Source organism: Cryptomeria japonica, chromosome 6 (assembly GCF_030272615.1).
Source record: "Cryptomeria japonica chromosome 6, Sugi_1.0, whole genome shotgun sequence".
NCBI classification, from domain to species: domain Eukaryota; kingdom Viridiplantae; phylum Streptophyta; class Pinopsida; order Cupressales; family Cupressaceae; genus Cryptomeria; species Cryptomeria japonica.
This window is the reverse complement of record NC_081410.1, coordinates 275,424,859-275,452,715: the sequence shown is the minus strand read 5'-3', so window position 1 is coordinate 275,452,715 and position 27,857 is coordinate 275,424,859. Positions and strand designations below refer to the sequence as shown.

Here is a 27,857-nt window from a genome sequence, read left to right as displayed (position 1 = left end):
TAAAATAGTAGCATATTGGAGTGGATATAAAGATATAAAATCAACAAAGAAGACCAATCTTATCATCGTGGGCATAAAGAATCGACAAAGAAGACCAAATGTTCATCTGTCCCAAATGTTTTTCGAGGGAGCATATTGGAGTGGATTGTGTTGTGTCAGCAAGAATCTCCAGACCATACACATGCACACAAATGCTTGAGCTACCACAGGTGGATAATAGGGTCAAATAACAGAGTAAGGTTCCCTCCCCTATTTCTAAATCATCTGAGAGGATGAATGATGTTATGGACACCGTTGTGCCCCACAGAAAACTATTGGTTGAGGGAAATTTGGGAGTTTCTGAGATCCTTGTCATTCCTTCACAGAGAACTCATAAGAGATTTATGCATCAGAGCGACCTAGGCCAGGTTCATGCTGACATACTAGTGGAAGGCAATGCGGAAGAATTGCATTCACTACTTCTGGAGGCAAAATCCCTTCAAGTAGAAATAGAATCGTAGATGAAGACCCTTCCAACTCCACATGGTGAGGAACTGCCCATACCCTCCAATGGGGATAAGGAAGAGGATAACATCGTGGCTAGATCTGGATCTGGTAGTCAGAGTCTATTGTAGGTAAGAAGCATGCACAATGAGCACATCATAGCTGATAGGGAGGAAGGCTCAGACACTCAAGCTAAGGAGTTACAACAAAATGAGATTGGGGATGAGGATTCTGGTTCGCAGTGGGAGGAGGAAGTTGGCAGAGAAATTGAAGAATTGGGTGATTGCAACAAGAAAGGTTTTGAAGCTTCTATATCCAAAATCAACAAGCCCAACATCAAGCCTATGGGTAGGAGAGGTCGCAAATCAAACAAAGCAATGTTGAAGCTAGCAGCAATGACTATCGGACAAACCAAAATTTTAACAGGGAAGGGTTCTCCCCTTCCCTAGGAGTAATGAGGATTATGACCTAGAATGTCAGGGGCTTAAATGCCCCTGGAAAATGGTGCTTGATCAAGCGTCAAATTGATGAGGCAAAAGGAGACATTTGGGTGCTTCAAGAAACAAAGTGGAGCAAATAAGATATTGATATGCAGATGCGAGTGTGGAGACAATGGACTGGGAAATTTTTGGAAGTTGAAGAGGCCTCGGGAGGTATTGGCATCATTTGGAATCTGTTGTTGCTCAAAGGAGAAGTAGTGGATGAGGGGTAGCATTGGCAACAATGCAAAATAACTCTGCTAAGTAGCAATGAATCCTTTTTTATCTTCAATATCTATGGGCCCACTGGCGCTCTGAAAAAAAGGGAGTTGTGGAATCTCATATCAAGCAAACTTGATGGATGTAATAGGGAAAAATCACTGCTAGGGATTTCAATGCGACCTTAAATGATCAAGAGAAGGCGGGTGGTATTTAGAGACCCAATGTTGTCCAAAGAGATTTCCAAAATTTTATTAACTACAATTTTATTATGGATATTGTCCCCAAGAATGGTGTTTTCACCTGGACAAATAGAAGGGTTGTTTTCTCCAATATTGCAAAAATATTGAATAGATTTTTGCTTTGCAGGGATTGGACATCAGAATCATCTGATTGAAGCCCTTATCCATCCTATCTCAAGCTCTGACCATTACCCTGTTCAATTGGATATCTCTTCATGCTACCCTAGAAGAGGCACCCCCTTCAAATTCAACAAGATGTGGTGTAGGGACTCCAATCTACATGATCCGATATCAATATGGTGGAATGAGATTGATGTTGGGCATAACTCACACTTGTATAAAATAAGTAAGAGGTTGAAGTACATTAAAATGAAGATCAAAGAATGGAACTAGAAACACTTTAAGAATATATTTGCAGAAAAAAGGAGGGTGATGGATGAACTCGAAATAATCAATGAAATTATCATTAGCAACGACATGAGCAATGATGATGCTATTAAGGAAAACTTGCTTAAAGACGAGCTCAATAAGATCTTGAAAAGGGAAGAAATTCATTGGAGGCACAAATCAAGAGAGATATGGCTCAGAGAAGGTGACAAAAATACAAAATACTTCCATAGAACAACAATAGCTAATAGAAATAGGAGCATGATTTTGTGAATCAAAAAAGCAGATGGTAGCATGGCTCAGAACCTGGAGGAAGTCAATTTTGAAGCAGCAATTTTTTTTGAATCCATTCTAAATAAGGATAATCAAGTGGATATAGTATCTAGGGACAAGATTTTAGCCTCCATCCCAACGATAGTATCTTAAGACCAAAACAAAGAATTTTACAGATGCATTGATGAGGAGGAAATTAAGAAAGCAACCTTTCAGCTTAACTCAGATAAGGCCCCTAGCCCTGATGGTTTCCCAACAGTTTTTTTCCAATCTTTCTGGGACATCTTAGAGAAAGATCTTCATTGGACAGTGGAATAGTCAAGAAAGAGGATGACCATGCTGGGAGCCATCAATCACACCTTCCTTGCTCTCATCCCTAAAAAGAGCAGCCCTCGGGAGATGGGGGACTTTAGGCCTATTGCACTATGCAATACCATATACAAGGTTGTAACAAAGATCATTGAAAATAGGTTGAAACGAATTCTCAATCTCATTATATCTGATGAGAAGAGTGGCTTTGCCCCGGGTAGATCGATTGTGGAAGGTATCATCATGACTCATGAAACATTACACTCTGCTAGGAAATCCAAGGATGCTTGCATGATTTTGAAATTGGACATTTTGAAAGCTTATGACTTAGTGGATATGGAATTCCTCTTCGACATCTTGGACAAGTTTGGTTTTGGGGACAGATGGATCAAATGGGTTAAAAGTTGCTTAACTACTCCAAAGTTATTTGTGTTAATCAATGGGTTTGCACATGGTTTTTTTTCCTTTACCCGAGGGATTAGGTAGGGAGACCCTCTTTCCCCTTTCCTTTTCATCATTATGGTAGAGGCTTTGGGAAGATCTATCCGCGACTTGTATCAAGATGGGCATTGGGTGGGGGTTAATGTTGCAAATGGAGTTGAGCGTACTACTCACCTCCAATTTGGAGATGACACAATCATCTTTGGTGCTTCAAGAAGGTGTGAGGCTAGAGTCATTAAATTTTGCCTAGATGAGTATTGCAAAACATCTGGACAAAGCATCAACTAGAACAAATTATAGAAGCATTTTTTGTTAATACACAACCAAGGCTACAAAGATCCCTATCTAGAATTCTAAATTTAAGGATTGTAAATTTCCCTGGAAGATTTTTGGGTACCCCTCTGATCACAGGGCTAAAAAATATTAGCTACTGGGAATCACTGATTGCGAAGTGTAAGGCTAAACTGGATAATTGGAAGGGCAAGTGGCTTTCCTCGGCTGGAAGACTCACAATGATCAAATCAGTAATGGTCATGATCCCTATTTTTTCAATGGCATGTTTAAAAATCCCTATGGCTGTGGAAGATGACCTCATCTGGATTATGAGGAAGTTTATGTGGAATGGGGTTGGTGATCAGGACAAGTTTCCTTTGATAGCCTGGCAGAAAATCAGTCGACCTAAGGAATCAGGGGGTGTAGGAATTCACCAACTATCTTTAATGAACCTAGCCATGGGTGCCAAGATAGTATGGACCATATGTAGTGGGGGTGAGAAAAAGTGGGTCAAAATCCTCAGGAGCAAATACCTAGACTCGGTTGAGCCAAAAAGAATTCTAACAACTCTCAACCCTCTGAAAGGCTCGGCAATTTGGAACTATATACTAGAATGCAGGGACATCATTGGGGATCATGTTTCCTGGGGAACTGGAAATGAATAGAAAGCATCCTTCTGGAATGACTCATGGGGAGGTGGAGATATTCTAAGCTCACTCCTAGATATGAATGATATTAAGGAGGAGTCAACACAGTTGTGGGGAAACAAGGTTTGTGATTTTGGAGTAGTGTTGCAAGATGGTGTAATGGAGTGGCAATGGAGGGCCCTAAACAATTCGAATGCGGATCAATGATAAAAAGATACCTTGGAATTTTTTTTGAAGAGTCGCATGATAATCCCATAAGGGAAGGAAGACATCATTCGCTTTATATGCAAAGGAATTGGAAGATATGAAGAGAGAAGATGATGAGTTTGAGCAACTTGAAGCACTATTTGCTAGAAGAGTACCTAAAGGACCGGTAGGAAGTAAGTATGAAGGAAAATAACCTTTTAAATGTTTTGCATGTAATAAGATTGGTCATTTTGCATCTAGATGATCCTAAAAAGAATTCAAGATTTGAAGAAAGAGTTAAAAGATCTTGTAAGCCTAACCCTGAATATCAGAACAAGTATAAGTACAAGAAAAACATAGACAAATCATGCTACATAGTGGATGAGTAAGGCATTACTGATTCTAATGATGAATCGGTAGAAGACTTTGCTAGTGGTGCCGACAATGGGAAGGAATGGGTGTTCCTAGCTATCAAGGAAGATGTTCCGGCACTGGAAGAGAATGTACTTGAAGAGAAGGCACTTGCTGCTAAAATTGAAGACAAGTATGAATGGGTAATTGACAGTGGTTGTTCAAATCATATGACTAGAGATAAAGGGAAGTTTCCATCTTTGCAAAAATTTGATGATGGTCTAGTTAGATTTGGAGATAACAATATATGATTAAAGGAAAAGGAACCATATCATTGGATGGTAAGAACAATACTGACAATGTTTATTATGTTGAAGGTTTGAGGCATAATCTTTTGAGTGTGGGAAAATTGGTGGATAAGGGATTTTAGTTACAGTTCAAGGATGGAAAATGCAAAATTATTAACAGAACTAGTTTGGAGATTGCAACCGGTACACAGACAAAAGGTAACATATTTCATTTGAACTTCGCTGAGAAGACATGTTTGATTACACAGATTGATGAGAGTTGGCTATGGCATAAAAGGTTGTGTCATGTGAATTTTGATTGCATTGTAAAGATCAGTTCAACTAAGGTAGTTAGGGATATACCTAAGATTATGAAGCCCTATAATCTGGTATGTAAAGAATGTCAAATTGGTAAACAAGTCAGAACCTCTTTTAGGAGTATACAAGATAAATCAAATGATGTTCTTGATCTTATTCATATTGATTTGTGTGGCCCTGCTAGAGTTAAAAGTTTTCAAGGTGATAGATATTTCATGTTAATCATTGATGATTATTCTAGAATAATGTGGGTTACTTTTCTAAAGGAAAAATATGAAGCATTTGAAAAGTTTAAAATCTTTAAGGCTAAAGTGGAAACTAAGACAAGATTGAAGATTAAATGTTTGAGGTCAGATCATGGTGGAGAATTCACATCTGGTGAGTTTAATAACTTTTGTGAGAAGCATGGTATAAGAAGACAATTTTCTACTCCCCAAACACCTCAACATAATGGAGTTATGGAAAGGAAGAACAAAACTATCTTGGATGCTGCTAGAATAATGATGATGGAAGCTAGTCTACCTCATATCTACTGGAGAGAAGAAGTAAGCACAACGGTTTATACATTCAACATAGTACATATCAAAGGAGAAACTGGTAAGACACCTTATGAATTATGGTTTGGCAATACATCTACAGTTAAGCATTTCAGAATCTTTGGTAGTAAATGTTATATCAAGAGAGATGATATCATTGTCAAATTTGATCCTAGATGTGATGAAGGCATATTTCTTGGTTGGTTATTCTAATGAAAGCAAGGCAAATAGATGTTATAACAAGAGATTGCAGAGAATTGTGGAGAGTGCTAATGCCAAAGTAGATGAGTTGAACATAAGTCAAATCAAAGTTTATGAGAAGGAACCGGAAGTGGAAATGATTATATCTGAACTGATAGCACCTTTATCGGAACAACGTGTTGAACTAGTTACTCTGGTAGTATCAGAGAAATCTATAGTAACTGAAGATCAGGGAAGAGGAACAAAGAGTCAGAGGACTCCTAGGTATGTGAGATTGAATCATTCAAAAGATCAGATCATTGGGAATAAGACCTATGGAGCAATGACAAGAAGAAGACTGGAAACTAATGAGGTATGCTTAATTTCACAAGTTGAACCGGTATCAATAATTGAGGCATATAAAGATGAATATTGGTTGAAAGCCATGGAAGAAGAATTATATCAGATTGAGAAAAATAACACATGGACTTTGGTTCCCTGACCTAAAAATAAGAATGTTATTGGAACTAAATGGGTTCTTAAGAATAAATTGAATAAGGATGTTCAAGTTATAAGGAATAAGGCTAGATTGGTTTGTAAAGGATATTCTCAGAAGGAAGGAATTGATTATAGAGAGACTTTTGCACCAGTAGCTAGGATTGAAGTTGTAAGATTATTTCTTGCCTATGCTGCTTATAAGAACTACAAGGTTTATCAAATGGATGCTAAGTGTGCATTTTTGAATGGGGATCTTGACGAGGAAGTTTATATTGAGCAACCTAATATTTTTTCACTATCAGATGATACAAACATGGTTTGTAGGTTAAGGAAAACTTTATATAGATTGAAACAAGCACCTAGAGCTTGGTATGCAAGGTTGGATAAATATCTTTTGAAGCTTGGTTTTACTAACGGTAGTGTTGACAGTAATTTATATTATAAAATCACTGATGATGATATACTGATTATTGAAGTATTTGTTGATGACATTATTTTTGGAGGTGAAGATAAGTTATGTATAGAATTTTCTAAGAATATGGAGAAAGAATTTGAGATGTCTATGATTGGAGAGATGAAATTTTTCTTAGGTTTTCATATTACTCAAACTAACAAATGGTATCAGAGTGTTGGGTCATGGGTTCGAATCCCCTCGGGTAACGCTGAGGGGGAGATTGTTGGCAAAATATTTAGCGCTCCCCTCAGGATTCATGACAAGGGACTAACCGCCTCCCGTGCGATCCATATCTCTAATATTTGTATCGAGCATTGATAGATCAGTCTTTTGACGCAATGACAAACTGAGCTAACAAACACATCACCCTCACCTTTCTCGGATAGTGAGATCATTGATTTCCTTACCCTCTATGAAAGATTGGATTTGATATTTCACTTCAAGTGGGATGACATATGAGGTGGTTAACATGAGAGTTCATTAATGTCATAAGTGCTAGGACATACCACGTTCCCTATAGCGATCATGAGAGTGTATGCTTGGTCTATTTATATAACTTTTTCTCAAATTTTTGCATATTTCCTGGTGAATTTGAGCTATCGCGATGCGGTTGGGCTTAGGGTGCTAGGGTTGCTAGGGATGGATACGCCTGTTATGCTGGAGTCCACCAAACGATAGATGGCCTTCTTGGGGGAAATTTCTGACAAATGCCTGCTAGCAGTCATGGCCACGAAGCACCCTCTTTTTCTGCATGCTGTCAAAATAATTTTGGGTGGGGATTTCATTAGAGCTTATCACCGGTACCAGGTAAACTCAGATATCCCGACCATGTTCGTTGCCATCCTAGTTTATATGGGGGCGAGTAAGAAAAGAGTCAAGAAAATGACTCAAATGATTTTCATGACATGTTTTCTTGGTGAGGTTGACGCTGCCCTAGATAATATTGATGCCAACTTGCGCACCCCACTGCCACAAAATTACTACATGTCGTTGGGAGTGGGAGTAGAGGTTAAGAAATTTGTGGTGGTGCAAGCCCTTGATTAGGGAAGCCTAGTTGCGGAATGGGACGAGAAGGATAGGAATATTTTATTCCTACTTAAGGCAATTGGTGTTTTGTCGGGCCCTAATAAGGCTTGGATGAGGCAGTTTGTTATGGTGGAGGGATTGAGTGAAAAGCAGGACATTGGAGTTCTGGAAAACGACGAGTTTGAACTTGACAATGCATGGGGCTTTGGCCGCGACGAAGAATGGATACAGAACAACGATCGTCTCCCAAAAGAAATTGTTGATTCAGAGGCCCATGCTGATTGTGGGATGGATTGCCCTATGGTGTTGAAAGCGGTACTTTTTCGGAAAGCTAAAGAAAGTGAGCAGAATTTGCAGCAGGAGGAGGACAACGAACCTAAAGCAATGGCGCTTGAGGAGACAGATGATGGCTCTGTCTGAGCCTTTGTGTGTTGTCTCTCATTTTGTTTATGCTTTTTGAATTCTAGCACAACAAACATGTTTTAAATATGTAGGGTGGTAGGTGTGTATGCTGGTTGTAGTTAGCCTCTATATGGTAGTGTTTTGGGAATTCTCGAATGTAACTCATGGGCATCAAGCCTTTAGGGTAGTAGGCAGTAGGAAGCAGGACATATTTCCAAACTTATACATGTAAAAATCTTTCATATGAATATAATGGGTGCTGCCTCTCTGCAACTGTTTACCTATCAAAAAATATATAATATAATATATAATTGCTATATATAAAATAATTTTTATATATTATATTAATTAAAATATTAAATATACTATTTATATTATTTTTTCATATTCTTTAATTAAATAGATATCTCTTTAACTCTTTTTAAATATTTATTTGTTCCTCTTAGCTCTTTTTATGCAAATATCTAGAATGCCATCTACAACTAACAAACATATTTATTAAATATATCTTTTAACTCTTGTTGAATATTTATTTGTTCCTCTTTAGCTCTTTTATGCAAATATCTAGAATGTCATCTACAACTAACAAATATATTTCGAATTATTTTTAACTAATAACTCTCTCTCTCTCTCTGTGTGTGTGTGTGTGTGTGTGTGTGTGTGTGTGTGTGTGTGTGTGTGTGTGTGTGTGTGTGTGTATATATATATGAGAGGACCAAGTAGTTAAGTGCATTCCAATTTTTGTGATAACAATTATTGATTTAATACCCATACTTGTTGATTTAATGTCTATTTTTTTGACAACATTGCACCAATAGTTGTGACTTTAATACCCATAATTGAATAAAATGTATCCTTAGTTGTAAAAAGAAACCAATCATGTGATGCCACATTAGTTGCACAAGTATGGGGCCCCCTTATGCACGACTATTGGTCTCACCTTTTTTTGGGTTGATTTGGACACCTTGACAAAAAACATGCTAATGTGGCATCATATTTGATGATGTGATTTTGAAACCTCAATTATAAGCAAGGGACTTGCCAAGTCAGTTGCTATAAAAAAATGGGAGATTTGAAAATTCCATGTAAGATTTTGAGAAGCGCAAAGTTAGGATGCTCAACTACTTGGCTGAGGTGAGATTAGTCCTCTAAAGATGCACCCTCACAAGCCATGTGCATCTAGTGAGCCCGAGTCTCAGAATCGAACCAAGATCAATGGGGAGCAAACCCACGGTCCAAATCAACTCCTTTGCGGACTCATATCCCTCTTAGAGCATGTTACCATGTGATTGCTTGACTTATTTTAGTTAGCAACATGTGCTCAATATTTTTAAGAATTATTTATAAACAAAACATTTTAAACTTTGTATGAATAGTATTAATACTATTTTGTGTACTTTAAATTTGAAAAAAATAGAAATAAAAAAGTAAAAAAAAAATGGAAAGCAAATTGTGGAGCACGTGATTTCTAATTCTTAAACAATAGTTGCTTTACCAAAATAGAAAAAATTTCTATATTATCATTTTCTGTACATTTTTAAAATTGCATGAGAACACTTAACTACTTAAAGATAGAGTTGACATGAGAACATAAGGTTAGTCTCCCACACTATTATAGGAACTTTGACCCGTTCACAAAAATTAAAAAAAATATAACAATGGATTGATTAATACGCAGACACAAATTTAAAAAAGAAAAGATAGACATGCATCAGTCTATTGTCCACTTCGTTGCACAATAGGTAACTTATTCTCCACTTACAATTGTGGGTTGCGTGGCGGAAGCTTACACTTCCGTCCCGCAACGTTCTTGGTATCTAAGAAAGAATAGAATAAGAGAATAGAATAAGGTCGAGGCGTACGCGTAAGGGGAGAAGAGATCTGGGTGTGAGGTCGGGGGATCGAATTCTTCTACTACATCAATATTCCGACGCTCCCATCGCTTCCAACGCTCCCAATTTAGCTTTCTGCGTCTGCAATTTAATGCTCTGAAGCAGTAGCAGGGGTTTAATGCTGCTGCTGTGCCTTCAATTACAGTCCAAACCTTAAAATAGTTAGCACAATGTAACCATAGGGGGCCTACGGACGCCCTCGGGTGACTGTCTGTTTATCTGATAATTTTTGAAAGCCTTGAAGCCACAATTTGGCTATTTTTGAAACCCTAACTTTCATAGATCTGACCAATTTTTCTGTTTTTCTAGAGTTTATCGCGATTTACTGTTTTCGTCGTTGGAGGGTTAAAATTTCTCAATTTGGCCGAATCCTTCACCGCAGCCACTAATTACTAGTTTGTGTAACCATGGTTTTCCAAGGGGCCTCTGGCTTCGTCTTATCACGTAAGTCGAGATCGGTTCTTTTGGAGCATCTGAAACTGCCCTTGGAAGCAATGAAGTTATCCGATAATGAAGAATTTGATTTTAATGATGTATTTGGTCCGGCAGAGCAGCCTCAGCCTCAGCCTCAGCCTGCCGGAGCAGAGAGCAAGGGTTTGAGCAATCAATCGGCTTCAGGGTTAGGGTTTCTCCGGGTTAAGGATCCAGAAGTCATTTGCAGTCGATCTCATTCATTGGTTGGCCCCTCGCCGCGGCCTGGCTTGGAGAGGCAACCCAGCAAATTCAGCAAACCCTCAGAAACAGTGGTTGGATCTCCATCTAGCTCGCTGAACGAAGTAGAATCGGGAGCCCTTTCTGAAGACTCTGATGGGGTACTTCTTGAACAAGATGATGTTAAGAAAAATCCTGCTGAAAAGCTTGGAACACAAGATTTTGAGCTTCTGAGGGTTGTTGGGCAGGGTGCATTTGGTAAGGTGTTCCAGGTGAGACGAAAAGGAACAACAGATGATATATACGCTATGAAAGTTATGCGGAAGGATAAGATTATTAAAGGGAATCATGTAGACTACATGAAAGCAGAGAGGGATATTTTAACAAAGGTGGACCACCCTTTTATTGTTCAACTTCGTTATTCATTCCAGGTACCTTCTCATGTCCTTTCAACTTCTTGTGTTTTTTTCTTTTTCCTGATGATGAGTTACATGGTGCGATGGGAAAAGTTTTTGCAAACTAAATTCATCGACTTACTCCCAGGAACCTCTCACTTACGCATTCTTATGTTTTATTTTATATTCCTTTATGGTCAAATGTCATTTCGCGAATGCCATTGAGAAATACTTGCAAATGAAGGGATGTAATGAATATTTTGGAGATTTGTAAAAAAGGCTAAAATGTGATTAGCAACAATTAGGATTCTTTAAATAAGCAGAACAACATAAACATAAGCAATCCATATTAAACAAGATGTTTGGGCTACCTAAGCTCTTTGAACTTCTTCATTGAGCTATCGATATCTATCAGGTAAACAATGCAAAAGAAACGCAACAATGAAGTCATATCTTAAGTTCCACCTTTCTGTAAAACACACAAAAAGCTCAGGAAAGTAAGAAATTGAGAATAGAGTAGTAAAAATGACTTGACAAGGTTTCTTAACTTATAACTGTGCTATTTTTTGAAAATTTATTTTTCACTGAGAGTAGTTTAAGGCATGGAAGGGGTTATTAAAAGATGGGGCATCCATCAAGCATCATAGGGATCTCCCAACCAGATTTTCTGAGGGTCCTGCCTAGAAGCATACCCTGGTGTCCTCTCCTTTGTTTGTCCTAGTAACCGGGGATGTGGGTGCTCCTCTCTCAAAATTGAGAATTTTTCCTGGGTGGCACAGTAAAATTTTCCTTTGCGAAACAAAACCTTGGTATCTTACGGCAACGGTGATGTAAGAAACTTTCTCTAAAAGTGTTTAGTGATGATTATGTACAAATCCTTAAAAAGTAAAATCCGCAACGTCTGAGAGTTTGATACTTCAAGTACGTATAATTTTATTGACATTTTAGTTGTTTGTATTAATCAGGCAAAATTATGTATGTTAGTAAAGCACTACAGCATCATTGAAATGTGATTCAATCTCGAAGTCTTCCAGTAGCAACCAAAATAATTTGCGTAATCAAGGACAACCAGATGGGCCCCATCAAGGCCATGATTATAAACTATTATATTGGTTCCAGATTTCCATTAAAAACTATAACAAAGACCCTTAATTACCTCAACACTAATAGTCTTACTTCGTTCAGCTATGAAAGGGTATTTGAATAAGTGCCGAGGAAGTTATAAAGTTCCACCATTACATTCTTGTGGTAAAACTAGACCAACACTAGCGCTGAGGACTAGTGTCTGCTGTAAGTGGAAAGCATTCATGCATGCTGCCAAAATTACAGCCAAATCCATGATGGTAAAGGCAACTCATATCCACAACAGACAAGACATTCATTGTGGATAAGCCGTTATCATAATTACATAATGTTGCTATATGTGTACCAAAAAACAAAAAAAAATATTAAGCTGGATTCTCTTTATTAATATTGGTCATCCTTGATTAGTTCAAAGATACTATCTGCAATAATTGTATTCCTAAATTGGTCATAGCTATATGTCATGTCCCCATCCTTAACCCAATAATCAGATTAACAATTGTACATTGTACTAATAGTTAGCTGTATATTAATAACAATCGTAGCATAGAGACATTGTGGAAATCGTCTTATTCCATAAGACTGCATGATCTTCATATCAAGCCTCCAAGTGAAATATAAAGAATAAGATGAAGTGGTGAAGACAACGAATTGATATCCACCCATTCCCATGATCAAGGAATGAAGACTTGAGAACATACTGAATCGGTGACTATAATACTGATGTCACACAAGTACTCATAGGCAAAACCTTATTGGCATAACAAATAACAATGAAGACTTATCATACCTGAAGGTAATTCCTATTGGCTACATCCTATCAATTAAGGCATTAGAAAACACACAGTTAGTGGCAGACCAGATCTGGTGCATGTCAGATCTGTCTGCCTTTGCAACAAATAATTATTAATACATACGTTAAAAGAGAGCAGCGGTCTTATTACCACTGCAGCAATCAAGATAGTGTTAATAATGAAGACCAATTGCTACGATGTGTATATCTAACAAAGACAATTACATGAAGGGACAACTATTGTTATGTTAATCACATACTAGCAACGGTTATGAAAGTATCCTGTGGCAGTGATTCACAAATAAAAATTGTATTTATCAAGAGACGTTAACTTTTTGGGGGTTGTGTGGGTAGAAGAGACACGACTTTTCTATCGATGTGAGGACTATAAAATAGGTTAGGATGGGAAAAGTAAAAGGCCTCGAAGGGATGGAGACTGATAAGATATAAGATATTAATACTCAGCAAGATTGATCAGATCAGATCAGAGCTGTTAATAAGTTACAGGCGGTAACATCCTTGTTCTTGGTGGTATGCATGGGATGTGCTTAATATGTATGCTTAATATATGAAGTCTGATAATGTTCCTATGCAGAATTTAGTAGTAATATTAATAATATTAATATAGATTGCAATATTTATGACCGTCATACGTAATTTCATATGCGTTCACAATACATAGAAGTTAGTATACTTATAGCCTAAACATCATGTTATTACTGTCAGTATTTAAGAAGATGGGATTGAGATGTTCCAAAGAGGGGCAGTCTAAATACAAACAATAGGTTAAGTCCCAAGATAGTTTGGGGATCAGCGACCTATAAGTCTTGAGGGTATAGACCCAAGATAGGTAAGGGGTTGGATTTGTAAACTTTGAGGGAACCTATTGTATTTGGTCTCTAAGTGCTTTGGTAACATACATAGACCCTTCTCCCTCAAAACTGGAGTAGTAGCAGGGTCTGATATCTATATTAAGAACTATGAATAATGAAATTAATCATCTAATGAGGAAAATAAATAAGCACTTGGTAATAACTAATAAATTGAATAATATCAACGACTGGCTTCATGATTAGTCTCAATCAATTTTAGCATATTGAAATAGATTAATTATGTTAATCAGGTAGGGCACATTGCACTATAGGCCTAGGCCATAGCTGCTTCCGTGAATTGCCTATAGCTACACTTCTTAGGCCATAGTTGAACTCCTAGATTGGCTAACATGTCTGCAACTTTGTTATCATTTCTTCTTATGTGAGCTGGAATACATCTTGAATGGTTGTTAGCAGATTCATTTGCCATCAAGATCTAGCCATTCTCTGTTTTGAACATAGCTTAAATTTTACAGCCTCTCATTTGTTAATAACTTAATTTTAAACTACACTCCATATTTTAGCAACCCTTTTCAGATGCATATCTAAGCTCCAGAATAAATTCCTTGCATTTGTCAAGATAATTAGTATCCGTCCTGCAATTGTCATAAAAATGTGGAACAGCTGAACCGGTATGATCACTAAAGATGACTTCCCTCCCTGCTTGCTTGGGATTGTTGTTTTCTGTTCCATTAAAATTAAATTTAATCTGTCGAGGACTGTGATACCATCTAACTTCCTTTACTTGATTCCTCTTTGGAATAGCCCCTTATCAGTGATACATAGATTCAGATGTTCAGAGCTTTTTTGGATAATTCTGGCTTCTGAAATTTTTTGAGTTCCCAAATGGATGTGGATTTCGAAAGTTGTTAACTATGGTTTTTTAAGTCACCAGGTCTTGCCTCTTTTTTTAATTTTGCTTCTGGCATCTAACCAAAGCATAAAGAAAATAAAACATGGGGTATGACACCATGTATGATCATTCCTTGATCACATATAGAATGCTTACCAGTAGAATGTTTGCAATCAAACAAGCTACCTATGCTTGATTGCATTAATAGATGGAGAGATGGCATTTGGATTATAAATTGGTTTGTTGCCATACCCATAAAATTAGTGTGAAGTTTGGATATTGCATTACTTAGAACTGCCTTGTTTTGTTGTACTGACGAGCACCTAGAAGAGTCAATCAAATTGAGTCTCTCATTTGGTTTTTTGTAAATTTCCTGGAGTAAAGTTGTGGTGGCAACTATGAACGAAAAAGCAGTTATAATGAGAGAATCTAAAAACTATGTACATTGAACTGATATGCAAATTTGTGGAAGACTTTTCAGTTCTTGCTTTTGAGAGCTGATACAATAATTGAATAATGTTTAAGTAGTTAATTCTCTTTCAATGTTTCAGTTTTACTTGTAAAACAATATGCCTGTACTGCTTTGATTTTTTCGTTGCTGGGATTTCACATGTTAATACATTTACTCATTTTCGTTTGTCTTTTGGACGGTAGATTTGTTACCCTTTCTTTTTAAATTGTATGGTGTGTCTAAAATAATTTTTTATCTTGCAACTTGACCATTGTTGAATGAGATATCTGAAAATTTTACATTTTGGCTGTAGCCTATATAGTGTTTTTGGAAAATGGTTTAATCTTCCTGTAATTCATTTTGTTGTCATGTCTTCTTACATGGATTTTTTAGGTGATGATCAAAATACATTTATTAAAGATCAGCACATATACTCCCAAAACACTCTTTTATCATAAAAAACATGCATTTTATAATGCTGTCATTTTCTGAGAGCGAGAGGAGGTTTCTTTAAAAGGTTGTCTAGTAGTTGATTATGACACTTTTGTTAGTCATGGAGAGACTCACTCTAATATGCAGGTTTTATCCATTCCTAGATATATAGTTACTTTTCATAAGGTTTATTTGCCCCTTTGCCTTTTACATCTTTGGATGTTTGATTAGCTAACTTGCTTTTCATGCCTACAGACAAAATCAAAATTGTATTTAATTCTGGATTTTATAAATGGAGGGCATCTATTCTTTCAACTTTATCGACAGGGAATTTTCAGGTACCTGTCTGGCTATAAATCATTGTTGTTGAATTGTATGATTTTGTTTCTAAGAAAACTACTTGAATTTCAGGTTACTGATTTTAGATTTTATGATGTAGTGAGGAATTGGCTCGGATTTATACAGCAGAAATAGTTTCTGCTGTGACACATCTTCACAAAAATGGCATTATACATCGAGATCTAAAACCTGAGAATATTCTCATGGATGCTGAAGGACATGTAAGTGCACTTGCAATGAAATAAATTGGTAGTTTTCTCATTGCTTTGCTTATGTTTGCACTATGGTGATTGCAGTTTTAGTATTATTAGTATTATTAAATTTTGAAAAGTTGCCCTTTGCTGATGAATGAAAAAACATAACATGCGTTACAGAAAAAAGATGGCAACGCCCTGTTTGTGTTTGGGTTAGGGATTTTCAAGAAATACATATTTCTTTGAAGATGGCTACTGTAACATTTTTGGAGTGAATCGTAATGATTGTCCAAGATACATGGCCTTGGCTGATAATGTTTGTCAGCTACTTCCTCTGAGCATGTGTAGTTAGACATGCCTAGGATTCACAGATGACTTATAGGGAAACCTGTGGAACTAACGCCTATAGCAATACATAATCTAAGGATTTCTTTCAAATTCTTTTGGAGACTTTCCTCAATGGTATTGATATAAACACACCTTTTAGATTATATGCTAACTTGAATGTTTCAGGTGATGTTGACTGATTTTGGCCTGGCCAAGGAAGTTGATGAATCAATGCGGTCCAATTCTATGTGTGGGACAACAGAGTATATGGCACCTGAGATCATACTTTCTAAAGGTCATGATAAAGCTGCTGATTGGTGGAGTGTTGGAGTACTTTTATATGAAATGGTTACTGGTCAGGTATGATTTCTTTCTCCAGCTTCTGAATACTTTATTCTTGATCACAGAAGCTGTGCTCTTCATCATATAAACTTGTTATATTAGAGGCAATGCCTCCTTTCCTGAATCTATATATCTGATAACAGTTATTGGTGGCAGCCTCCCTTCACCCACAACAATCGGCAGAAGCTTCAAGATAAAATTATAAAGGATAAAATCAAATTACCATCATACCTGACATCTGAAGCTCATTCATTGCTCAAAGGAGTAAGTTTTATTACTGTTATGAATTTGTATGTTAAGCATATTGGGATCTGAAATGGATGCCATTGATCCTAACAAAGTTTGGCCATATTTCAGCTGCTGCAGAAGGATCCTAGTAAGCGCCTAGGGAGTGGAGTGAATGGCAGTGATGAAATTAAGCGGCACAAGTGGTTTAAAATCATTAACTGGAAGAAACTTGATGCTCGTGAGATACAGCCCACCTTCAGGCCTAATGTGAGTGGAAAAGACTGCATAGCAAATTTTGATGAACGTTGGACAAATATGCCCCCCCAAGATTCCCCAGCTTCCACCCCAAAATCTGATGAATATTTTAAAGGGTACACTTATGTGGCTCCTAGCGCTTGGCTTTCAGGGCCTGAGAAAGAATCTCACTGAGGTGTGCCATGTAGTTTATTTGTTTGGCATGTGACATGGTAGATGTGAATTGCACTCTATTGTTACATGACATGCATTAATTAGTCGACAGGAATTGGATTGCTAGTATGATTATGTTAAAAGACCTGCATATATGAATATATTGCATACAACTGTAGAAAAAAATAATTGTTGATTGATTTGTCAATGAGTATCCTGGCCAGGAAGAAATGGTCTTGTTTGAAGATTATAATTGGTTTTTAGATACAGTTTCAATGTACATCTCTGTACTTGACAGGTGACAGGCATTACATGACATTGGGTTTCACCTTTATTATATTTTTTTATTAACATTTTTGCACCACCCAAATTTTCCGTGGCTCTCAATGTATGTATATCTTTTCATATAATGTGGATGTAAATCTTTCAGAATATGAAAATAGATTAATGATACAGCTTTCAGTTCATCTTATATTGTTGTGGCCTTGGTTGTGTTGGGTCTCAAATCAACATATTGGATAGGTTCTAAGGAAATGCCAACTCCTATGATCAAACCCTCCAATTGACTTGGCCAACATATAGAGTGAACCTGTTTGGTTACTATCTCTCACACTTTAGGCTCTGCAGGACCTAGGCGGGTATACCTATTCACTGAATGTCACCAATAACCAGTGCCTTTTATAGCAGATTTATTAACCTAATCTGATATCTTCAGATCTTGAAATGGCATGAGTTCCTTAAATGGAGATATAGCAGATGAGTTCAAGATTGTTGTTGTAATAACTGTTTGTCTTATGTTTCTTAATCACTTCTATTGCTTATTAAAATAATCAATTATGAATGAAATGATGAGTGCAACTTGTAATTTAGCCAGTGCCTTCTTCGCTGTTTGGGTTACAGAGTCATTACACTTTTCTTTAGGACTTATGGTGCGAACCTGTGAGACAGTTTTTTAATTCATCCCTTTATGAACCTGTCAAATATTATTTCTTTTGGAACCAAATGAATGCTTATATCATATGCTGATTGAGTGAATTTAACCCTACCCTTAAGGGACCAGTCAATTAAGCTTTGCAAGGAACAATCACAATCCGCAAGCAAAACTTTTGTTGCAACATTATAATATAAAACATAGATCTGATCTTAAGAACATGAATAACCTTATCTTATTAGACAATATCACAGACGATTGCCAAAAGAAAATGAAATGATCCACAACACATATGCAGAGAAATAGTTGATCAAAATTTGTATTCCATTATAGTTTGTATACAAAAGACTTACAGGTTGTCATCTATCGCTATCTTTATCTTATCTTATCACTATCCCCTTACATTACAAAAATCATTCTCATATATATATGAGGATGAAGGCTTTTCATGAAGAGACACGACCTTTCAAAATATTAATCGTTAATTTGAGTATTTCTAAACTTAAGCAAAAAGAGATTTAGGAGTCCCAAATGATGAATGTAATCATCGTCTTTGAAGGTTTTGATTCGAGGAGTCTGTTTCTTCAATTCATCTCCCAGCGACAGATACTTGAATATTATCTGGTTGACAGTAGGGGCCATATCCTTACTTCGATCTATCTCTGACAAGGCCCAATCCTTGATGCTGGTGAGCTCTTTTCGCAAATCCTCTAGGGATATCACTTCTCCTTCTTTGTAAACGGAGGGCATTCCAACAGGTTTCTCATCATCCAATTCCTTCAGGTCTCTCCTCAGCGTATCTTCAAGTTTAACATGATTCTCCATATGCGCAGTCCCCTCAACTTTTTCCTCTGGTGTCAAGGCATCGACATTATTTAGTACTTCATGCAATCGTGCTTTTAACCTCTCATGCTCTGTTAACGCTTTTATCGTTCCATTATATACTTTCCAATATGGCTCAACCTGCAAGAGCATGGTGTTAAACCGATGTCCTATGATGTCATTGACCAGTTTGTCCATCCTTTGTTGGATACCTTCTGCGCGTTTATTGGCTTTCTCTGCTTGATACTTCCAGTACAGAGCATCAGAGACATCGTCCAAGCTACGTCCCGCGGGGTATGAGGTGTATTCGCTGATAGGAGTCCTTGTCTCTAGTTGCAATACTTTTGCATGCAACTTTTGATTCTCCTCTTTAGATTTTTCATATAACCCCTTATATGTGACGTTCTCTCTGACCAAAAACTCTGTTTGGTCCAGGTTCAATCTGGCAACATCCAAGTTGAGTTTTGCAGTGACCCTAGGGTCAGTTTTTCCAACCTGATGAACCATGAGGTGCCCAAAGGTTTCTTCAATGTCCACGATGATAGGCCTCTTCCCCTTTGGATATAATGCCCATTGTAGGAGAGCTTTCTTGTCTGGATCATATCCAGAGCCTAAGAACAATTTGTCTATCTCCTGAGGCAACACCTGTTGATTCAAATCTTGCTTCTTCAGGAAGCCATCAAATAAAAGTGCTGAGTTTATATCCCAACCAGAGAAGATGATTACACCGGCCTCTTTTAGTAGTTTCCTCCCTTTCTCAGGAGTCATATCTTTCATGAGGACATCAATCTCATCTTGCAATCTCTTCATCTGTTCCTCCTCTGGTCTTCCAGCCATGCTTCGTTTTACATGAGCTCCTTTGTATTGGTACAAAAATGAGAGGAACTCCCTAGAAGAAGCGAATCCATCATCAGCAACGAAATCTTCATGCTCAGTCGTTCTTATATCAACAACATCCTTGATGTTAATTTCACCAGTGTCCATATTCATCTCTGCTTCGAAACCAGGAGGATAATCTTCTCGAGGAGAATCAGGTGGGATACTACTGGCGGTCGACTTTGGTGACATGTGAGCTAGGGGCTGACTGTCCTTCTCAGTATTAATGAAATGGAGGAATTGCGAAGGCACTCTATGCATGATCTCTGCTTCATGTTGAAGCAGCCTTTTAGCCACTTCCAGAGGATCTTGGAGATTTCCAATTAGGTCTCCATCTATCATTCCCCTTGCCCTTTTCCATTTGTAGGCCTCCCAAACTAACTCACTCTTTTCTCTCAAAGCTTTGGCCTCCTCTCTTTCAAGGTTCTTAATCAGGTCATCTGGCATTTTGGCCACATGTATTCCAGCTTTGAGTTTTTGTGATACTCTGGCAGCTCTTATATATCCTTCAGGGTCGAAGTTCTCTCTAGGTTCACCCAGAGTCATGCCATAGTAGTCTAACTTGTTCTGCAGTAAATGATAACTTTTTGAACTTTTAACAATGAAATCAGAAAAAACCAATAAACCTGGAACAATGGATTGTTTACCGGAATCTGTAAGGTGTTTAGCACTGACAATAGACAATTGTCTTATAATCTCCAGGCTAGCCACCCTGTTTGGCACTGTAATTGGGAGCATGTGGGGCTTTCCTTCATATCCAAATACCCTGATTTCTGTGTGATTGTTATGGCAATACCAATCACCCCAATTATGATCAATCTGTGACTTTGGAGAGAAGTCCTTTGGTCTGAGGAATCTCTTGATTTCAGGAGATAAAGTGTAATCCCTATGTTGCCCAAAAGCTGCACTAAGAGGTTTCACAAAATATTCTTGAAAGTGCCAGTACTGGTTGTTCATGAACCTCTGGTCCCATGCAGATACCCATAACTGAACTGGCTTCTTCAAACCATTTTTATCATAGGATCGAATGCAGAAATCATCTGACCAGAAATTAATCTCTTGTCCACAATAAAGAATGATATGCATTAACAAGGAATACAATGAAAAATGAACATTCACAAGGTCCCCTTTCAACTTTTCCAATCCATGATTTAAAGCATCTGCAATATAAGTGGCAAAATCAAATGACCTAGGGTCTTTTGACTGTAAATCAGCACACAGAACCATAACCCCAATATCCATGAGCAGATGAGCCTCTAGGCCTAATACTTGAGCTGCAGCATAGTAGGTATATTTAAAATAAGGATGGAAATGGTTGACATCAAACGGCACCTTGTCATCTTTGCTGAATGGAACAAATGACCCACCCACTTTTGGCCTGTGAATAGGTAGCCTCCAAGTCCTGTAGATGTTTTCCAAACTAAAGAATTCTTGTGAAAGTTTCTTCATATCGATACTCTCCTCCACCTCCCAGTCCAAATCAAACACCATATCAATAGTCTGTTTGTTAATTACTACTAATGTATTCCCTCTGTAATCACATATGGTTTTGGTTCTTGGGTTGTAACAATCTACCAGAGCTTTCATTAATTCTACATCTACAAACACATTTGGGACTACCAATTTGCCTAAGTTCTTCTTCCATAGATTACTTATGGGTTCAGGAGCGTCCCTTCTTTTGTAACTAAATAAGAATAACTCATGTCCTCTGATTTCAGTCCAAAGATCTCCTAGATTTTCAAACCTATCCTCCAATCCTTCTTCTTCACTTTTGATCTTTTTGGACCTTACACTAGATGAGGGACATTGGTCTAATAAATCCTGAGTCAGAGCTCTTCCTTCCTTCTTTTGTCTCTTGGGCTTCTCTTCAGGGTTTAACTCTTTTCCTTTCCTACTTTTTTTAGAAGAAGAAGACGAAGGTTCCATGATTACAGCAAATATGAGAAACAACACTTACTTGGAGAAATGCTCAGCTCTTCTGGTTATCGTTCGCAAGTTTCCACAAGCTCTCCGCAATTTTCAGTCTTTTAGCATTGATCTGGTTCTTATGAAAATTCAATCAGTTCAACTGTAATCGTATGGGCAACTTGTGCATAGTTAATGTTCTGTGTCTACAACGGCTACTCAAGTGTTTAAACTTAATTGCAGATGTGACATTCTTCACTTGGGCCTTTAACTCTTTCGCGGGAAGTACAGTTCGCTCAAAGTGATCATATTTCAAGTTATCGATGAAACCCTTGTCTTCGGCCGAGTGTTTAAATCCTTCATCGGAAGCCCATTTTCTTCGATACTATTGTTTCGGTGAATAGCCCATGTCGAGAAGCCACTTTCAAGACTCATCGAAATCATTCTTTCATCGATAGTCCTCCTTTTCGATAAGTCACTCGCAAGTTTCATCGAAATCATTCTTTCGATGAGTTTCTTTCTTCGGTGAGGGCCCATGTATGTTCATCGACATTCCTTTTTCATCGATATCCTCCTTTATCGATGAAACACCTTTGCTTTTGTTCGACATTATGTCATCGATGAAAACTTGCGTTTCGATGAATGCTTTATGAGTTTCTTCGGTAATGATATTCCTTCGAAATTACTTTTGCCTTTTTGCCTTTCGATGAAACTTAGAGTATCGATGAGTGATTTTCTACATTCATCGAAAGTGACCTTTTGCCGAAATACTTTTGTTCGGTGCTTTACATACCTCATTTCGATGAAAATACTCTTTCGATGAAACTTCTTTTGCAGTGTTCGATACAATTTGCTGGCCGAAAACATCTTTCAGTCTTCACGCCTATGGGAATATACATTTTTTATATATTTTTTATTTTCAAATATAGTGTTCAACAGATTGTTTTGAGGCCTTTTGTCATCAACCGATAATTTGAAGGGAAAAAGGCATATTATACATTCATTATATTGTTTTAAACATTCTTTCGCCATCCCCTTTTTCCAGGGTCTCTCTCTCTCTCTATATATATTTTCATTATGTTGATAGCTACACTGATAGATGCTACTACAATGGCAACAAGGGAGCTTGTAATAGAGTGAGTGGATAACGAAATTTCTGAAACTTAAATTTGGTGGTTATTTACAAGTCAAACATTCATTGTGGTCAATCATATATTCACTTATATAGCAATGTAATAAACTAGTCTAGACAGCTTAAATATGTCTATCTAAAAGATAATTAAGAGATTATAATCCTGAGACGCCTATGCTAGATCTGTGACATAGGTTAGATAAGTGCCACAGGTGTGCCTCCTGATTGATATATCTCAATGTCTTTTAAGATATGTTTATTTAAGATATCCATATTAGGTTAACGTAGATATTTCAGTATGCTGTATATGTACATAACTGTGGCCTTGGTTGTTTTGAGACATGCGAGCTTGGAAAAGCAAAGATGTAAGGCATATCAGGTACAAGACATAAGTAACAAAATAGAAAGTTTCCTCCATGAATTCACTACACCGTTTAAGAATATTTCTTCTGATGTATTTGGGATAGGTAGGCCACTTTATGTCTGCTGCATGGATTTTCTCAATGCTCCTCCCATCACTGGTGTTTGTACCAATTATGGTCTGTTGAGAGTAATTGCTCTGCTATTAACTAGGTTTGAAGGCATTTCCATTAATTAGTTTTAGTGGAAATTGCCATGGGAATATAGGTGGTAGAAAATGGATTTACCAATAAATATTTCACAGTAAGCAATGAAATTGGTTTTAATTCTACATGTTAAAGGGAAAAAAAAGTTAATGGAAGAAACATATGCCATGAGATTTGAAGCACCCACTATTATGAGCATATAATAACTAGTTTTCCAACTGATTTTTTCTTTTGTCCAAGCGATCGGAAGTGAATCCATATTCTAGATAGCGGGTTAGAGTCTTTCTGAATTCGGAGTGATAGGAGCTGCTGGAAGCATTCATCCCCCGGGCAACCCAACTTATGAATGGTATTGGTTCTTTGATCCGCCCTGAGAGGGTATGGAATTTTCATGCCATGTGTTGGAGTATCGGGGTGGGTCCCTACTATTCTATGGTGGAGGAGCTCTCATAATAACATCAAATTGACATGTAAACACCATTTATTACGACTATATTATTATATACAGTTGTAGAGCAGCAAAGTGTATACCTTGGCACTTCTAATGTTCTTATCGTGTATTCACTTTAGCTCAGTGATAAATACAATGTTACAATAGTCTAATTGGAGAGTTAGAATGTGTAATTTTAAAAAGCGAAGCTTTAAGTTTAATTTTTTCCTTAAGCCAATGTATTTCTAGTTGGGTCCAATTCTTATCCTACATCTTTTCCTACCGAGTATGCAGTCGCTAGTGTGAACTGTGATTCCATCCACCTTAATACATCCCTTTATCTGTCTCAAAAGGCAACCATTGCCAATTGGTTTGAGTGCAAAACTTTCAAATTGAACATTTAAATAGAATGCATCGGGCACTCTAATGCACCTTACCATATAAGAGCATTGCATCTCATAACAATCATGCAATAACATTTAGAGTAGTTGACGGGTACTTTCAGACAAGGAACATCCTTTATTCAATGTCTTCCTTTTTAACATCCATTATCTAGTAATTGATCATTGTGAACAATTATAAAGGGGTTTGATTGAAAGGTTAAGGTTTCAGGGTTGTGATACATTTCTAACATGTCTTTTTTTGAGTGAACAAAATCTTAGAACTAGATCTTAAGTGCAATAAAATATTACTAGATCTAAAGTGCAATAAAGGCCCATAGATCTGGCAGAAAGGGATGAAGGAATTTGTGTGGTTGTGAGAAATGAGGACCAAGGAACTAGAAAACATAGGGGCCAGAAGTTTGAACAAATTACAAATTTGGGACCTTGGGAGTGTGAAGGGAACTTGGGACCGAGGCATTTGGGGCCTTGGGAGTGTGAATGGAACTTGGGACCGATGGAGTGTGAAGGGAACTTGCACATGGGTAGGGAGTTATAGATCAAAGAAACTATGGAAATGGGAATACGCATGAAGGTGTATGGCTTATCCTTGGGTTTGAGTCCCAAGGAAGAGTTGAGGAAATTAGGATGTAGGTAAGGAATAGTGAAGGCAAGGTAAAACTAGATATTAAGTTAAAGAAGGAAACATGGATTGAGATGTGAAAGGAAGCATGTAGATTAGGAAAAAGAAGATTGTGGGGATCAGGGTCCAAAGCGAAACCACAAAGCAAATGGATATGGAAGGGTCTTGAGACCTTAGGCAAACCTAACACCTTGGAACTTAGTTACAAGGTACCATGTTTAAATGGTATTCTATAACATAACATGGAGACAAATGGGAATTGTCAATCATTAAAAATGGAGGCCAAGGTTCCATGAGGGTTGAGGACCTAGAACCTAAGTTTCCAAGGTGCATAGAATGTTTGGAGTCCTAACAACCCACCAAAAGGCACATAAAATCACAATATTAATTAAATTTTTTCATCCAAATGAATTTAACACTTATGCATGCAACCCCAACACAACTAATGACTTACTCTATAGTCGCAATATACAAATTTCAATATATACACAAGTGTGATTTGTTGGAACAACCAAGATCACTTGCAAAACTGAAAACTCTCTACAAACAAACAACATGCAAAAAGAGAAATATTATAAAGCAAATTTGGAAATGTACAAAAGAGCCTTGTTTATAAAGGCAACTAAGAAGAGGTGAGAAGGTAGGAGTCAAACTTTAACTACCCCTCCAAGTATGCAACAAGTGTAGAACTCTATGGACAAATGTTGGGACACTTGGCGAGTCTACATGAAGTAAGACAAAAGTCTAGCTAACTTCTAAGTGAGCTTAATTGTAGTGTAAATATGACTCAAATATATTTGCTAAAGCAGACTAGTTAGACAAAACCATTTTTCACACTAATGTTGTCTTATGAGCTAGGATGAAAATTTGGGTTTAGGACATGTTCCAAAGTCCTTGATAGTCTTAAAGAATTGAAATGACCAAAAAACACCATAAAAAAAATCAAATTGGTTGGTAATGATATTTCATGTACATGACAACCAATTTCACCAAGGTATTATAGATAAAACATTCATAGTAAACATCCATAGGAAACCTTTGAAAGGAGAGACCCACGATTTCTTTAATTAGTTATCATCAATGGGTAAATGAGTTCACAACATAAAAGCAAGACAAACTTGCTAAATTTTTGCATATGTTTATTTTGTAAGTCATTTAAGGACTCAAGCTCTTTGGATCAGCTGCAAAATCAAAGATAGCATTCCACAAGTGTAGAAAGAGAATATATTTGTTGAATATGGATGTAGTAGTGATACAATGATCAAATGGACCAATATTACATGAGTACATATGTGACCTTGCTTATATATGTAGTGTTAGAGGATACATGAATATAATATTATGATGTGTCACAATCATACAATACAATTATATAGTAGCGATACAATGATCAAATGGACCAATATTACATAAGTACATATGTGGCCTTGCTTATATATGTAGTGTGAGAGGATACATGAATACAATACTATGATGTGTCACGATCATACGACATGAGACAAGAAGAGATAAGGTTCATAAGTGTACCCCAAGTAAACAAGAATAGGACCTGAGAGGTGAACTAATAAAGTAATATCCCTATTCACACCGAACCCCCTCTTAAGTGCAACCTAAGGAGGAACATACAAATGCATGAACACAAAGATACATAGATAATGGATCCCAGCTACTAAGACATGTTAAGCAATTATGTACAAAAGATTGCTCATAGATGAATTAAAGGAGAAAAATGCAAGAAAACAAACATGTACAAGTGATGGAAGGAGGACTCAACATGACCCTTTGAGGACTACATCAATAACAAATATTCAATAGATATCCCTCTATAATGAAATAATTCCTATGACAATGGCGAATCCATGAACAATGACGAAGAGTGTCCAAGATTGGCAAACAACATTCCTCCCCTTGAGAAGAAACAAGTCCAATGGTGCATGTAGAAGAAACTCCATCTCTAGGACTAGAAATAAGGGAGAAAGAAGTGTCACAATAAGTGTCTAAAAAATGCTCAAATGTCTCCATGCTAGAGTATTCCACAACAAAATTAGGCACTACCATAGTCAAAAAAGATGACAAATCAAGATCATATGGAAACTCATGAACAAAACTATCTGAAGACAATGATGATGTGATAGAATTTATGCTATATCATCAAAGAGCAAGTAGATATCCTCAAATGTATACTCCAAATTTGAATTATGAGATTCATGAAAAAAAAGCGAAATTCCTATCAAGTACTCATTCCATAAAGCTAATTTTGGAAGACTATGATATGCCTATTGAAATAAACAAATGTTCTCTAAAGAAGCTAGAATGAGGGGAGTTTCAATTAATGATTTTAAATAAGGAATCAATGAAGGTGAACAATTAATAACTATCTCTACAAGATTGGAAGGAGAATTTAAGGAAAACTCATCAAAATCAAGATCATCTAAACATGCAAAGCTCTTTGAAGAAGCCAACTCCTGTGAATAGCATCATAGCCATATGGTATATTGTTTGAATCATCAAAAGGTACTAGACAATCTGAAATAGGATCATTTGGAAATGGTTGAGTATCATGATTACCATATATCTCCCAAAATTTGTTACGAAGAGTATGAGGACGCTCAATGTGTACAATGCACTCCAAATGTCATCATCAACATGTAGACCAATAAATCCCATAATACGTTCATTTCTAGCAATCCAAGAAAACTTTTTATGAAAAGTACCTAGTGGAGGAACAAAACCATAAATATGTAGAATGTATGAGAATAAGGGTTTTTTTGACCACCTTTACTCAATGAGGACGTCTTTTGTTGCCTAGAAATGCACAAAAAAATTCTATCCAAATCACCCTTAAGTTTAATAAGGGGCCTACAAATTTGAAGCTTTGATACCATGTAAGTGTCACACAAGGATTCAAGCTTCTAAGATCA

At 37.0% G+C, this 27,857-nt stretch overlaps 1 protein-coding gene across 1 annotated transcript; it reads left to right on the top strand.

The window, feature by feature from the left end:
• The first annotated feature begins 9,726 nt into the window (after nucleotides 1-9,726).
• On the top strand, nucleotides 9,727-17,615 carry LOC131062622 (serine/threonine-protein kinase AtPK2/AtPK19). Its single transcript, XM_057996328.1, has 6 exons — nucleotides 9,727-10,965; nucleotides 15,669-15,751; nucleotides 15,853-15,973; nucleotides 16,460-16,633; nucleotides 16,772-16,879; nucleotides 16,973-17,615. Exons 1-6 carry the CDS (start codon nucleotides 10,291-10,293, stop codon nucleotides 17,270-17,272), a joined length of 1,461 nt encoding a protein of 486 aa, XP_057852311.1. The 5' UTR covers nucleotides 9,727-10,290; the 3' UTR covers nucleotides 17,273-17,615.
• Nucleotides 17,616-27,857: the final 10,242 nt, after the last annotated feature.